This window comes from Corylus avellana, chromosome ca5, assembly GCF_901000735.1.
Source record: "Corylus avellana chromosome ca5, CavTom2PMs-1.0".
Classification (NCBI taxonomy): domain Eukaryota; kingdom Viridiplantae; phylum Streptophyta; class Magnoliopsida; order Fagales; family Betulaceae; genus Corylus; species Corylus avellana.
In genome coordinates this window covers 20,913,219-20,925,696 of record NC_081545.1, presented here as the reverse complement: position 1 = coordinate 20,925,696, position 12,478 = coordinate 20,913,219, and the positions used below count along the sequence as shown (strand labels likewise).

General features: G+C 35.4%; 1 protein-coding gene and 1 pseudogene across 1 annotated transcript; both read left to right on the top strand.

Annotated features, from left to right (window-relative positions):
- Positions 1 to 4,350: 4,350 nt before the first annotated feature.
- On the top strand, positions 4,351 to 6,082 carry LOC132182605 (zinc transporter 5-like). The gene is made up of 3 exons (XM_059595900.1): positions 4,351 to 4,944; positions 5,508 to 5,657; positions 5,763 to 6,082. Exons 1-3 carry the CDS (start codon positions 4,354 to 4,356, stop codon positions 6,066 to 6,068), a joined length of 1,047 nt encoding a protein of 348 aa, XP_059451883.1. The 5' UTR covers positions 4,351 to 4,353; the 3' UTR covers positions 6,069 to 6,082.
- A 1,882-nt stretch (positions 6,083 to 7,964) lies between these two features.
- Positions 7,965 to 10,207, top strand: LOC132181080 (zinc transporter 8-like; annotated as a pseudogene).
- Positions 10,208 to 12,478: the final 2,271 nt, after the last annotated feature.

Below are 12,478 nucleotides of genomic sequence, written 5' to 3'. Positions count from 1 at the left end.
TTCATTAAAAGTGTTTTTGTTTTTTTTCAAGAAAAAAAAGAAGGGGATTGAAGTTAGAGATATATGCATTATCTCACTTCATTTTTTTTTTTTTTTTCTAATGACGTGAAACCCTTTTAAGGCAAGGTCATTTTATGACCCATCCCTTCCAAATAAACTCCCCGTCGGCAAGAACCAACAATGAATCGGTCAAGTGAGGACTCAAACAACGGACCACTTTCCTTCATTTTCTCCCCTTAGCATCATCATATTCTGATTTTACTTCCAATATAGTCCATCTTCTCTTCTTGAATTTGAAGGACCCTGAATTTCTGGCCCAAGCATGCTGAACTTGTAAATCAAATTATATATTTGCCTCCATGGCAATTATGCTGTGGTGGATACAGCAAGAGAGAGAGGTGAGATGTGACATGCAACAACAAGATCAAAATATAAAGAGATAAGATATTAATGGAGGATAGTGGCATGGACAGCTCTTATTGTTTCTGTGTCCCCACTATCTTTTTCTTGATGTTGGAAGGTGGAAAAAGCTTGAGCCAACATGCATGGTGGTCCAAGTCTTACACACTTCACTATTGTTTTTGGCCCTCTCTTTTCTTTACTTTACTTTTTTCTCTGTGCACAGCTTGGATATGAAAGTTGCTATTTCTGGTTATGTTCCTTTAACTTCCACTACCCAACATTGCCATCTTTTCATCTCCCTTGTGATAAGCAACTAGGTCGAGTTGACGTTTGCAAAACCAAATAGGCTCTTCTTCAATCATTGCCTTCTTTTCCTGCCTAATCTTGGGCTTCACTACCTAATCAATTTTAGTGTGAAAACTATTTGTAGAACAAAGGTAAACCCACTCCCGAGCATTTAAACCAAGGAAGCTCGTTTACTATAGAAAAATTCAAATTACAAGTAGGATACACTTACAAAGTTTTTGTAATGCACACCTCACTCGTACCAAACAAACAACCAGTTTGCTTCTAGTACTACATAAGCTCCATAACTTCTGGTCCATTCTTCTATGAGTCTCCTCTTGCAATCCTGGAACTCCGGTGGCTAAAGGCTTTTGTGAAAGGTGTTGGGAATAATTCCACTCACGTCGGCCCATCAGAAGAATCTCACTTTTCCATCAGCTGCAACATGAAGAACATGCATGCCTTAGCTTCTATGAGACCGGCTCAACACGAGGGACCCTTATATAATTGGCAGTATGTTTGTAAGGAACAATGATGTGGTTGCGGTTATATATATTTATTAGTAACTAATTATTTCGTATTATGTTTTTTGTGTGTATGATTATGATCTCTTTTAATTTATTATCAGGTGGCACCAAATTTGATTTTAAATAAAATTTGGTATTAAAATAAATAATTGCTAATATTAAATTATGTATCACTAAGTTGGTGGCACATTATCATGTGCCACTAATTGTCACATGAAAATGTGCAAGAGAATGGAGATTCTGACACACAAAAAATGTGCCAATAAATTATAAATTTTGGCACATTATTATATGCTATGTCTTTCTGGCATTCTCATGTGCCAAACCGGCCACGGCCGGGGTGGCTCCTTGGCCAAAAATGGCGTGATCTGGCCACCCCCTTTTAGCTAAGGGGGTGGCTCTTATTTTTTTTTTTTTTTTTAATCTTAATATTTTTAAAAAAGGTGCCCAAAACGGTGTTGTCTTGGGCTGGGGTGGGTGCTGTATTTTTTGGTGTTTTTGAAATTTCAAGTGGACTGGGTGAGGGTATAATGGGCATAAAAAGCCAAACCGTTTAAGTTTAACGTTGAAAACTAACAGAGGGGTCCTAAGTGAGAGATTTGAAAGTTGAGAGATGTTTGTAAAATCGGCTGAAAGTTCAGAGGGCCAAACTGCAGTTTCTCCAAAAAAATTTCTTCCCTTTGATTTTTCACCATGGCTGAATATACCTTTCTCCCCATTCTCCAATTTGGGTCTTGGCCCAAATCCAAATCGAATTGAACTTTTCTTAGCCCATGCCAAAAATTTCAATGGCCTAAGTTTCAAAATCCGAAATTTTAAGTCCATTTGCTTTTAATTTTCTTTTAATTCTCAAAATGGCCCAAAATTCTTTATTTTCGTGAAATAATTACTTTTAAAGGGCCAAAGTCCAATTTTCATTAATCATATCAAACTTTGAATTGTACTTATAATTTTTCTTGAAGTTTAGAAAAATGTCCAACTTGTTTTTCTTAAAAGCCTATTTAAAGTTCTAAGGCCTATTTGGTTTTTCCTTGAAAATGCCCTTTTCTTTCTGGGTCAAGGTTCATCTCCAAGACCAAATGGACTTTTCCTAAGTGGCTTTGGGCTTAAGACCAAAAGTTAGAATGGGGAGAAAGGTATATTCAGCCACGGTGAAAAATAAGATTTTTTTGGGCCCATTTTATTTTGTTTGGGCTTTTTCTCCCGTACAAGAGCCCACTTGCATTTTTTTAAAAAAAAAATAATGCTAGAAATTAAATTTTTATTTTACAAAAGAAAAATTTATTCATTAACAAAAAAGAAAAAAATAAAAGAAAAAAGGGGGAGCACCTATTTGTTCTAAGACTCAGGAAAATCTAATTGGTTCAAAGAAATGCTATTTAGAACACCTTTTAACGATGGTTGATCCAAGGACTAATAGCACTACCATATCAGTTGAGTTGGATGAGAGTTTAATATATAACATTACTAATGATGCTATAAAACCTTACTTTTATCTCACCATTATTCTACCCCGTTGACGTGATCATAATGCTAACTTGCCCTTTTAATTTTTTTTATTTTGTGAAATAAGGGGTGATCAAAACCGTTGATTCACATTGTTACCTCAACACAGTGAGCTAGTGACAATATGAAAGTACAGTTTTTGGCGTTATTCATTTTCGAAACATAACCACATATACTTAGGGTTGATTTGAGAGACCTAAAAGTGAATTGAACACTCAAAAAATTTATTTGAAGAAAAAAGGTAAAAAAAATTAAAAGCGCTTTTAAAGGTTTAAAAAGCCTAAAAATGGCCAAAACACATTTGACAAAAGCTTAAAAATGAAGCTTTTATCAAATTTTTTTTTTTTTTTTACTTAAAAACTTTATTTCTCAAACTCAGTCTCAAACAGACTGTTGTATGAAATATAATTAAATTGACTTATTCTTGAATTAGCAAAATGTTATCATTCTAAATTACGGTAGATTCATGAAATTCATGATCACCACAAAAAGGACATTGTCAACTATATGATTACGTTAGCTTGGAAGCCTACATGGGCATTAACAACAATAATATCAAAACAATGAAGAAGTTTAATGAAATCCAAACACCTTTTAATGAAAAACTATTAATTCCCATTGTTGGCAACACAATTAATTAAAACAAAATCTTAATTAACACTTAATTAATTGCCGACCTAAAAGGTAAACTTATCAACAAAATATCTGACCTAAAATTTGAATCGACTTTCTTTTAATTCCTTTCTCGGTGGACTGTGTCGACATTCTTTCAACACTCTTTTAACTTTTCCAACAAAATCGAATTCAATCATTAATTTTTTTTTTGTGCAATTTAATGTTGTCCTTATGTTTTCAATTTAGAAAATTTGGTCCTTCCATTTTTCTTTGGTTTACAATTGGTCATTCCATCAACCTATTCCAATTTATTATTAAGAGTGTCTGTCATATATATGGCAGACTTGATCTGTACTATATCTCTTGTCTGACATGCCATGCCATGTACGTAAGTGATGTGTAGCATGGCTCAATTACTTAAAATTATAAATATAGTAGTACGATAAATTAAGAATTTTTTTTTTCTTTTAACTTTTCTAATTTTTTATTTGGAATATATTTATAATTTAATGTAATTGTATCACATGGTACATATACATGCATGCAAGGGTGGAACCACCACTAGCCGTGGGTTCCCGGCCCTTGCAAAATTCAAAAAATGTTATAAAATTTGAAATTTTTTTTTCTAAATTTTATGTATTTAATTTAAATGAAATGGATACTCAAAAACTCTTTTCTTTTTTTTTTTTTTTTTTTTTTTTTTTTTAAGCTTCGTCCCCATCCTCCTAAAATTATAGTTCTGTCCCTGCAAGTATATTTAGGCATATGACATTTTGCATTAATTGATAATTAGTTTGACATGACAAGAGGATGACATAATTGCGTATTTAAAATTAAATGAATACTTAGTGACCTAGTTTTAAGAACTGAAAACCACTACCAATGCAGGATTGTCGTCATTCCCCAAAATCATGGGCCACAATGATTTCATGAGCTCATATATTTGTCCTACTATATAACTACCTCTCTCCCTCATCATATTCTCTCAAATTCCTTTTTCCTTCTGAGTATTCACAATATGTCGACCCTTCAACAAAACTTCTGTCTCTTCTTCATAATCCTGCTCCCTCCCTTAGTTTCGGGAGACTGCACGTGCGACGCCGACGACGGAGAGCGCGACAAGCACCAGGCTCTGGAGTACAAACTTGCCGCCATCGCTTCCATACTCATCGCCGGCGCAATCGGCGTCTGTATTCCAATACTGGGTAAGACTATTCCGGCCTTGCGACCCGAGAAGGGCGTGTTTTTCATTATAAAGGCGTTCGCTGCCGGCGTGATATTGTCGACCGGGTTCATCCACGTGCTTCCCGACGCTTTCGAGAGCTTGACGTCGCCGTGTCTCGGCGAGAAGCCGTGGCGGACGTTTCCGTTCGCGGGGTTCGTGGCGATGACGTCGGCGATCTTGACTCTGATGGTTGATGCCTTTGCGACGTCGTATTACAGGAGCTCCGGCTTCAATAGCGGCGCTCAAGGAGGAGTTGAGGACGCGGAGAAGGCGGGTGACATGCACGTTCACGCTCACGCTCATGCAACGCATGCCCATGGCCCCGCTTCTTTCGTTGACGATTCTACTTCGTTGGACCTTCTACGGCATCGAGTCGTATCGCAGGTAATTTTGAATTTTGAATTTTCGGAGTTTTTATTATTTTTATTTTTGTTTAATGACGTGGGACCCTAAAAGGAAGGCCACGGCACTTCGTGACTCTTGAATACATGACACGACCCCTCCTATAATAACGTCTGTCACTGTTGAGTAATACAGCTGTGTAAGGATTCCAAGGTCAACTTTTTTTTGTTTTTTGTAATTATTGACCATTAATCATCTTTTGTACCTTTTTATTCAACTGAGTTAGTATCAAGAGTTTAATCCGATTAGATGAATTGGGTTAGAGTTGACCTATTTAATTTATATTATTGATCATTAATCATGTTTTGTACCGTTAAATGAATTGAGTTAGAATTGATCTATTTAGTTTATATTTATGTCTATACAAAGTCCGAATCCAACATGTGACATATATATAGCTAACAATAAACTTAATATGAAATCAACATGTCAACCAGTTGAAGTACAGTTGAGTTCTATAATTTTAGATACATGCTATATGTACAGTCCATCTCTTTAGGTTTTGGAATTGGGATGAAGAATAACTGGGTTTGAGTAAAGTGCAGGTTTTGGAATTGGGAATTGTGGTGCATTCAGTGATAATTGGAATTTCTCTGGGTGCTTCTCAAAGTCCAAAAATAATAAGGCCTCTTGTAGCTGCATTGACCTTTCATCAATTCTTTGAAGGCATGGGACTTGGTGGATGCATCTCTCAGGTAATGCATGCAATATATATCACCACGCATTTATAACTTCAATTTTGACACAAATCATTCTTTTTTAGCTGCCTTTTTTGTTGCCTGTACATGCAATATTTATAGGCAAAATTCAAGGTCCGAACTACATCAATTATGGTGCTATTCTTCTCCCTTACAACACCAATTGGGATTGCAATTGGAACAGGAATATCCAACGTCTACAACGAGAACAGCCCCACTGCCTTGATTGTTGAAGGAATTCTGAACGCAGCATCAGCTGGGATCTTAATCTACATGGCTCTTGTTGATCTTCTAGCGGTTGATTTTATGAACCCTAGGATGCAAGCCAATTTACGCCTTCTAATTGGGGCTAATGTCTCTCTTCTTGTTGGGGCTGGTTGTATGTCTCTCCTCGCCAAATGGGCTTGAGTTTCGGCATATCTTTCAACTCTTCACTCAAATTTCAGAGCGAGCTTCAGTTGGATACACTAAATTGACATTTAATGGATCAAAATCATTATTGAATCAAAATTCAAGTATGATTCATCTAAAGTTTAATGATAATTTTAAAAGTCACATCAGCTTTAGGAGGATAAAAATATGGTACTTAACATTACTCTTTTTTGACTTAAAAGCTCAATTTCTTAAAGAAGCTCTTGTATGAAATATAATTAAATTAACTTATTCTTGAATTAGCGAAGTGTTATCATTCTAAATTACGATAGATTCATGAAATTCATGATCAACACAAAATGACATTGTCAACTATATGATTACGTTAGCTTGGAAGCCTATATGGACAATAACAACAATAATATCAAAACAATGAAGAAGTTTAATGAAATCCTAACACCTTTTAATGAAAACTATTAATTCCCATTGTTGGCAAGACAATTAATTAAAACAAAATGTTAATTAACACTTAATTACTTGCCGACCTAAAAGGTAAACTTATCAACAAAATATCCTATGGGCATATTGTTGACGATGACAGGGTCCTTCTAGGTACATGCAGGAGCTGGATGGTTCAACACGTGAGGAGAGGAGCAAACCAAGCGGCCCATAGTCTGGCCAAGGAGAGTCTGCGACGCCCGTCAGATCAAGTTTGGATCCATGCCTTGCCTGATTGTCTTTTTCATTTAGTACCTTTAGAGCTTCATGTTCTTGTAATTTAGAACCTTGGGTTCTAGATGTTTATCCATTTTCCTGAAAGGCAAAGAAAGATATCTTTTCTGCAAAAAAAAAAATATATATCAACAAAATATCCGACCTAAAATTTGAATCGACTTTCTTTCCTTTCTCGGTGGAGTGTGTCGACATTCATTCTTCCAGCACTCTTTTAACTTTTCCAACAAAATCAAATTCAATCATTAAGTTTTTTTTGTGCAATTTAATGTGGTCCTTTTCAGTTTAGAAAATTTGGTCCTTCCATTTTTCTTTGGTTTACAATTGGTCATTCCATCAACCTATTCCAATTTATTATTAAGAGTGTATGTCATATGGCAGACTAATCAATTAATATACAGTATCTCTTATCTGACATGCCATGTGCGTACGTGATGTGTCACATGGCTCAATTACTTAAAATTACAAATATAGTAATATTATAAATTAAGATTTTTTTTTCTAACTTTTCTAATTTTCCATTTAGAATATATTTAATTTAATGTAATTTTATTACATGGTACGTATACAAGGGTGGAACCACCACTAGCCGTGGGGGTTCTCGGCCCTTGCAAAATTCAAAAAATGTTATAAAATTTTAAAAATTTCTTCTAAAGTTTACGTATTTAATTTAAATGAAATGGATACTCGAAAGCTCTACAATTTTTTTTTTTTTTTAGCTTCGTCCCCCATCCCCCTAAAATTATAGTTCTGTCCCTGCACGTATATTTGGCATATGACATGTCAAACCAAAGTTACTTTGCCTTAATTGATAATTAGTTTGACATGACTATAGGATAACATAATTGCCTATTTAAAATTAAATGAATACTTAGTGACCTAGTTGTTAGAATTGAAAACCTAAGTATACTAAATTAAAATTACATTAAAACCTAAAAACTAAATTTCATTTTTTTCGATATATATAATGGATTCCTAAAAGTAGTGATCATCTTTGGGATGTCCTCATTATTTCTTCAACCTTAGCATAGTGGCGATATTTCTTTGGTATCAAAAGTCAACGAACCTACCAATGAGGATTGTCGTCATTCTCCAAATCATGGGCAACAATGATTTCATGAGCTCATATATTTGTCCTAGTATATAACTACCTCTCTCCCTCATCATATTCTCTCAAATTCCTTTTTCCTTCCGAACATTCACAATATGTCGACCCTTCAACAAATCTTTTGTCTCTTCTTCTTAATCCTGCTCCCTCCCTTAGTTTGGGGAGACTGCACGTGCGACGCCGACGACGGAGAGCGCGACAAGCATCAGGCGCTGGTGTACAAACTTGCCGCCATCGCTTCCATACTCATCGCCGGCGCAATTGGCGTCTGTATTCCGATACTAGGTAAGACTATTCCGGCCTTGTGACCCGAGAAGGGCGTGTTTTTCATTATAAAGGCGTTCGCCGCCGGCGTGATATTGTCGACCGGGTTCATCCACGTGCTTCCCGACGCTTTCGAGAGCTTGACGTCGCCATGTCTGGACGAGAAGCCGTGGCAGACGTTTCCGTTCGCGGGGTTCGTGGCGATGACGTCGGCGATCTTGACTCTGATGGTTGATGCCTTTGCGACGTCGTATTACAGGAGCTCCGGCTTCAATAGCGGCGCTCAAGGAGGGGTTGAGGACGTGGAGAAGGCGGGTGACATGCACGTTCACGCTCACACTCATGCAACGCATGCCCATGGCCCCGCTTCTACTTCGTTGGACCTTCTTCGGCATCGAGTCGTATCGCAGGTAATTTTTAATGTTCGGAGTTTTTATTATTTTTATTTTTGTTTAATGACGTGGAACCCTAAAAGGAAGGCCACGGCACTTCGTGACTCTTGAATACATGCCACGACCCCTCCTATAATAACGTCTGTCACTATTGAGTAATACAGCTGAGTAATGACTCCAAGGTCAACTTTTTCTTTTTCTTTTTGTTTTTTTTTTCTTTTTTTTTTTTTTTGGTTTTTGTTTTTTTTTTTAAAAAAAAAACAATTATTGACCATTAATCATGTTTTGTATCGTTTTCTTTAACCGAGTTAGGATTGAGGAGTCTAATCCGGTTAAATGAATTGAGTTAGAGTTGACATATTTAGTTTATAATTATGTCTCGACACAATCAAATATTGAGGAGTCTAATCTGCTTAGTTAAATGAATTGGGTTAGAGTTGACCTATTTAGTTTATATTTATGTCTCGACACAACCCGAATCTAACATGTAACATATATATATATAGCCAACAGTTTTTTTACATGAATTCAATGTAAACTTAATACGAAATCAACATGTTATGGTTGAGTGGTTGAATTAGAGTTAATTTATATAATTTTAGATACATGCTATATGTACAGTCCATCTCTTTAGGTTTTGGAATTGGGATGAAGAATAACTGGGTTTGAGTAAAGTGCAGGTTTTGGAATTGGGAATTGTGGTACATTCAGTGATAATTGGAATTTCTCTGGGTGCTTCTCAAAGTCCAAAAACAATAAGGCCTCTTCTAGCTGCATTGACCTTTCATCAATTCTTTGAGGGCATGGGACTTGGTGGATGCATCTCTCAGGTAATCAATATATATATCACCATGCATTTATAACTTCAATTTTGACACAAATATGTCATTCTTTTTTAGCTGCCTTTTTTGATGCCTGTACATGCAATATTTATAGGCAAAATTCAAGGTCCGAACTACATCAATTATGGTGCTATTCTTCTCCCTTACAACACCAATTGGGATTGCAATTGGAACAGGAATATCCAACGTATACAACGAGAACAGCCCCACTGCCTTGATTGTTGAAGGAATTCTGAACGCAGCGTCAGCTGGGATCTTAATCTACATGGCTCTTGTTGATCTTCTAGCGGTTGATTTATGAACCCTAGGATGCAAGCCAATTTATGCCTTCTAATTGGGGCTAATGTCTCTCTTCTTGTTGGGGCTAGTTGTATGTCTCTCCTCGCCAAATGGGCTTGAGTTTCGGCATATCTTGCAACCAGGTCCGGCTCAATAAGTTTTGTGCACTAGGGCCTAGGGGTCCTTGGAGATCCAAATGGGAGCCTAAGTTGTCAGCTCACATGGTTTGCTAGTTTAACCTTTTAACCTTATCCCTTTGGTCACTGGGAGGCCATGACATATAACAATCCCCAGGCCCATGCCCTCATCATTGTCCCCTCATAATGGTAGTTAGGTTAGCCCAAAAATGGTTTTCAGTTTAAGGACGCAAGGTACCCTTGCTTTTCAAAAGTCATATAACCCTTAGTACCAATAATGACAATTAATCGTTAGGTCGCTCATATTAAGATTGAAGTTCTCGAGTTTTTGTATTGCACTAGTTTGATCGATCGAAGTATAAATCGAACTAATTAATCATGAGTCAATCGAAATTTGAAGTGTAAGGTGCGCTTTATAGCACTAAAAGCCCATTGCCCATGCGTGTGACACAGGTGGTGTTTCAAAGGCTCGACCGCTAGCTCTTTTCTCCATCACTCAACTTATAGTTAAAGTGAAGAGGATAATTTATAAAGTGTTGGCATTAAAATTTCTATTCAGTGTTGGACAAAATTTTAACCAATTCATTCACTTCAACATTGTGGATTTTCACCTAAATTTTTGGTTTGAAATAAAAAATGTAAATATTAAGTTTTTTTTAAAAAAATATTATTTCTTAATTATTTGAAATACCCATTTATAAAATAATAAAAAAATTATGTTATTAAGAGTTAAATACACTTTATTCCCCATAACTACTAGCTACTTTCAAAAAAGCTCTACAAATTGACAGGTGTGGCACTTGAAAAAATCAAAATAATATTTTATGGCAAAAATGCATACTCTGTTAGCGTTAGAGCATTCCCAATGGAAGAGCCAAATGTTACTTTTATCTATAATAGCTCTTCAAATGTTCAAAAAACCTCCCACATTGGATGAGCAAAAAATATATGTAAAATAGATATTTGATTAGAAGAGCTAAAAAAAAAGTTAAATGTAGCAGCACTTTTTAAGGGAGCCATTTTCTTTTTTAGTGTTTCTCTCTCCTGCTTTATCATTTTCCCAAATCTTTTCCCACCTTTTTTTTAGAAATATAGCTAATCGGATGTGGAGACACTTAAAAATGGCTTAGCTAAACTAGATAAAAGTGAGTTTTGAAGAGCCATTTTACATAAAAATATGGCTCTTCCATTGGGAATGCTCTTAATCGTTAAAATGGATAGAAAACTCAAATTTGACTGAAATTTTTCAAAAATACTCTCAATTTGACTATTGAAAAACCAAATTTACCCTTTATAATTATTAATATGTAAAAAAAAAAAAAAATACCAAATGGAAAGGGGGAAGGGGCTGGCCGTGAACCACCCCAACCACCTTTGGGGGTTTGAGGTGACCCACGAGCCACCCCATCCCACTTGATTTTGGGTGGCCAATCTACACTCATGGGGTGGTTCGGCCACCCCTTGAGTTGTGTTGCTCTTTTTTCTTTTCTTTCAGTTTTTCTTTTTATTTTTTAAAGTTATTATTTTTCTTTCATTCTTTTTTTTTAATTTTTGGATTTTAATAAATTATGGGTATTATAGGAAGAGAGATAGAAAAGTTCACTTTTTCCATTTAAACTGACTGCCAAGACTAATGGAGTGCCTTATATGCCACAAAATGGTAGTTTTAATATATCTAGGTATCAGACTTGTGATCAGTTTTTAGAACTTTTTTGAAAATGACTCGTAGTTTAGGTGACTTAAGTGTATTTAATAAAATTTAACATTTTATTAGTATATCACAGTTAACGAACTATTTCTTATTGTATATGAAAACATAAAGAAAGAAAGAACATTTGAAATGAGTAATTGGAATTCCAATAGACTGTACGATATTGAAGCTGTTAAATCAACACTTTAACAGAAGCCAACTTGAAGACATCTTTGTTTCAAGCAATTGAGATTGATGTAGAACAAGTTACACCCTAAATTAATATAGGCAACTGGGATTTAGGAGTAGCTTTAGTTATATTTTCTTTCCTTATTTTAAAGAGTCAATCACTAAAGTTTCCTTATTTCCAGAGGTAGGCTAGTAATGTTCTATTTAAGGTTTTAGGTAGTTTTATGTTTTAGGCTTGACCTTTTTTGTCATGTCGTGTTATTGAAGCTTCATTAAAAGTGCTTTTTTTTTTTTTGTCCCTAAGAGGTAGTTCAATCGGTTGGGACCACACTTAATGAAGTGAAAGTCACTAGTTCGAAGCCCCCTCCCTCCTCTTGTGCGAACATGTAAAAAAAAAAAAAAAAAAAAAGGAATTGAAGTTAGAGATATATGCATTATTTCACTTCATTTTTTTTTTCTTCTAATGACGTATTGACGTGAAACCCTTTTAAGGCAAGGTCATTTTATGACCCATCCCTAGGGCCGGCTAGACCATTAGGTGAGAGAGGCACTCGCTTAGGACCTCCGGATTAATAAGGCCCAAAAAAAAAATTTTGCCCAAAAAAGTTTTTTAATAATTTTTTTTTTTTGGTAGTAATTTAAGGCCCATTTTTTTTTATTAGGCCTAAAATTATTTTTTCATTAAAACTTAAGGCCTCTAATCATGATAAGTAAGTAATTTAAAAAATGTCTCAATTTAATAAGGCTCCAATATAATAAACACATAGTAAAATAAGACCAATTAACTCAGAAAAGCAAATATACTTATACTTA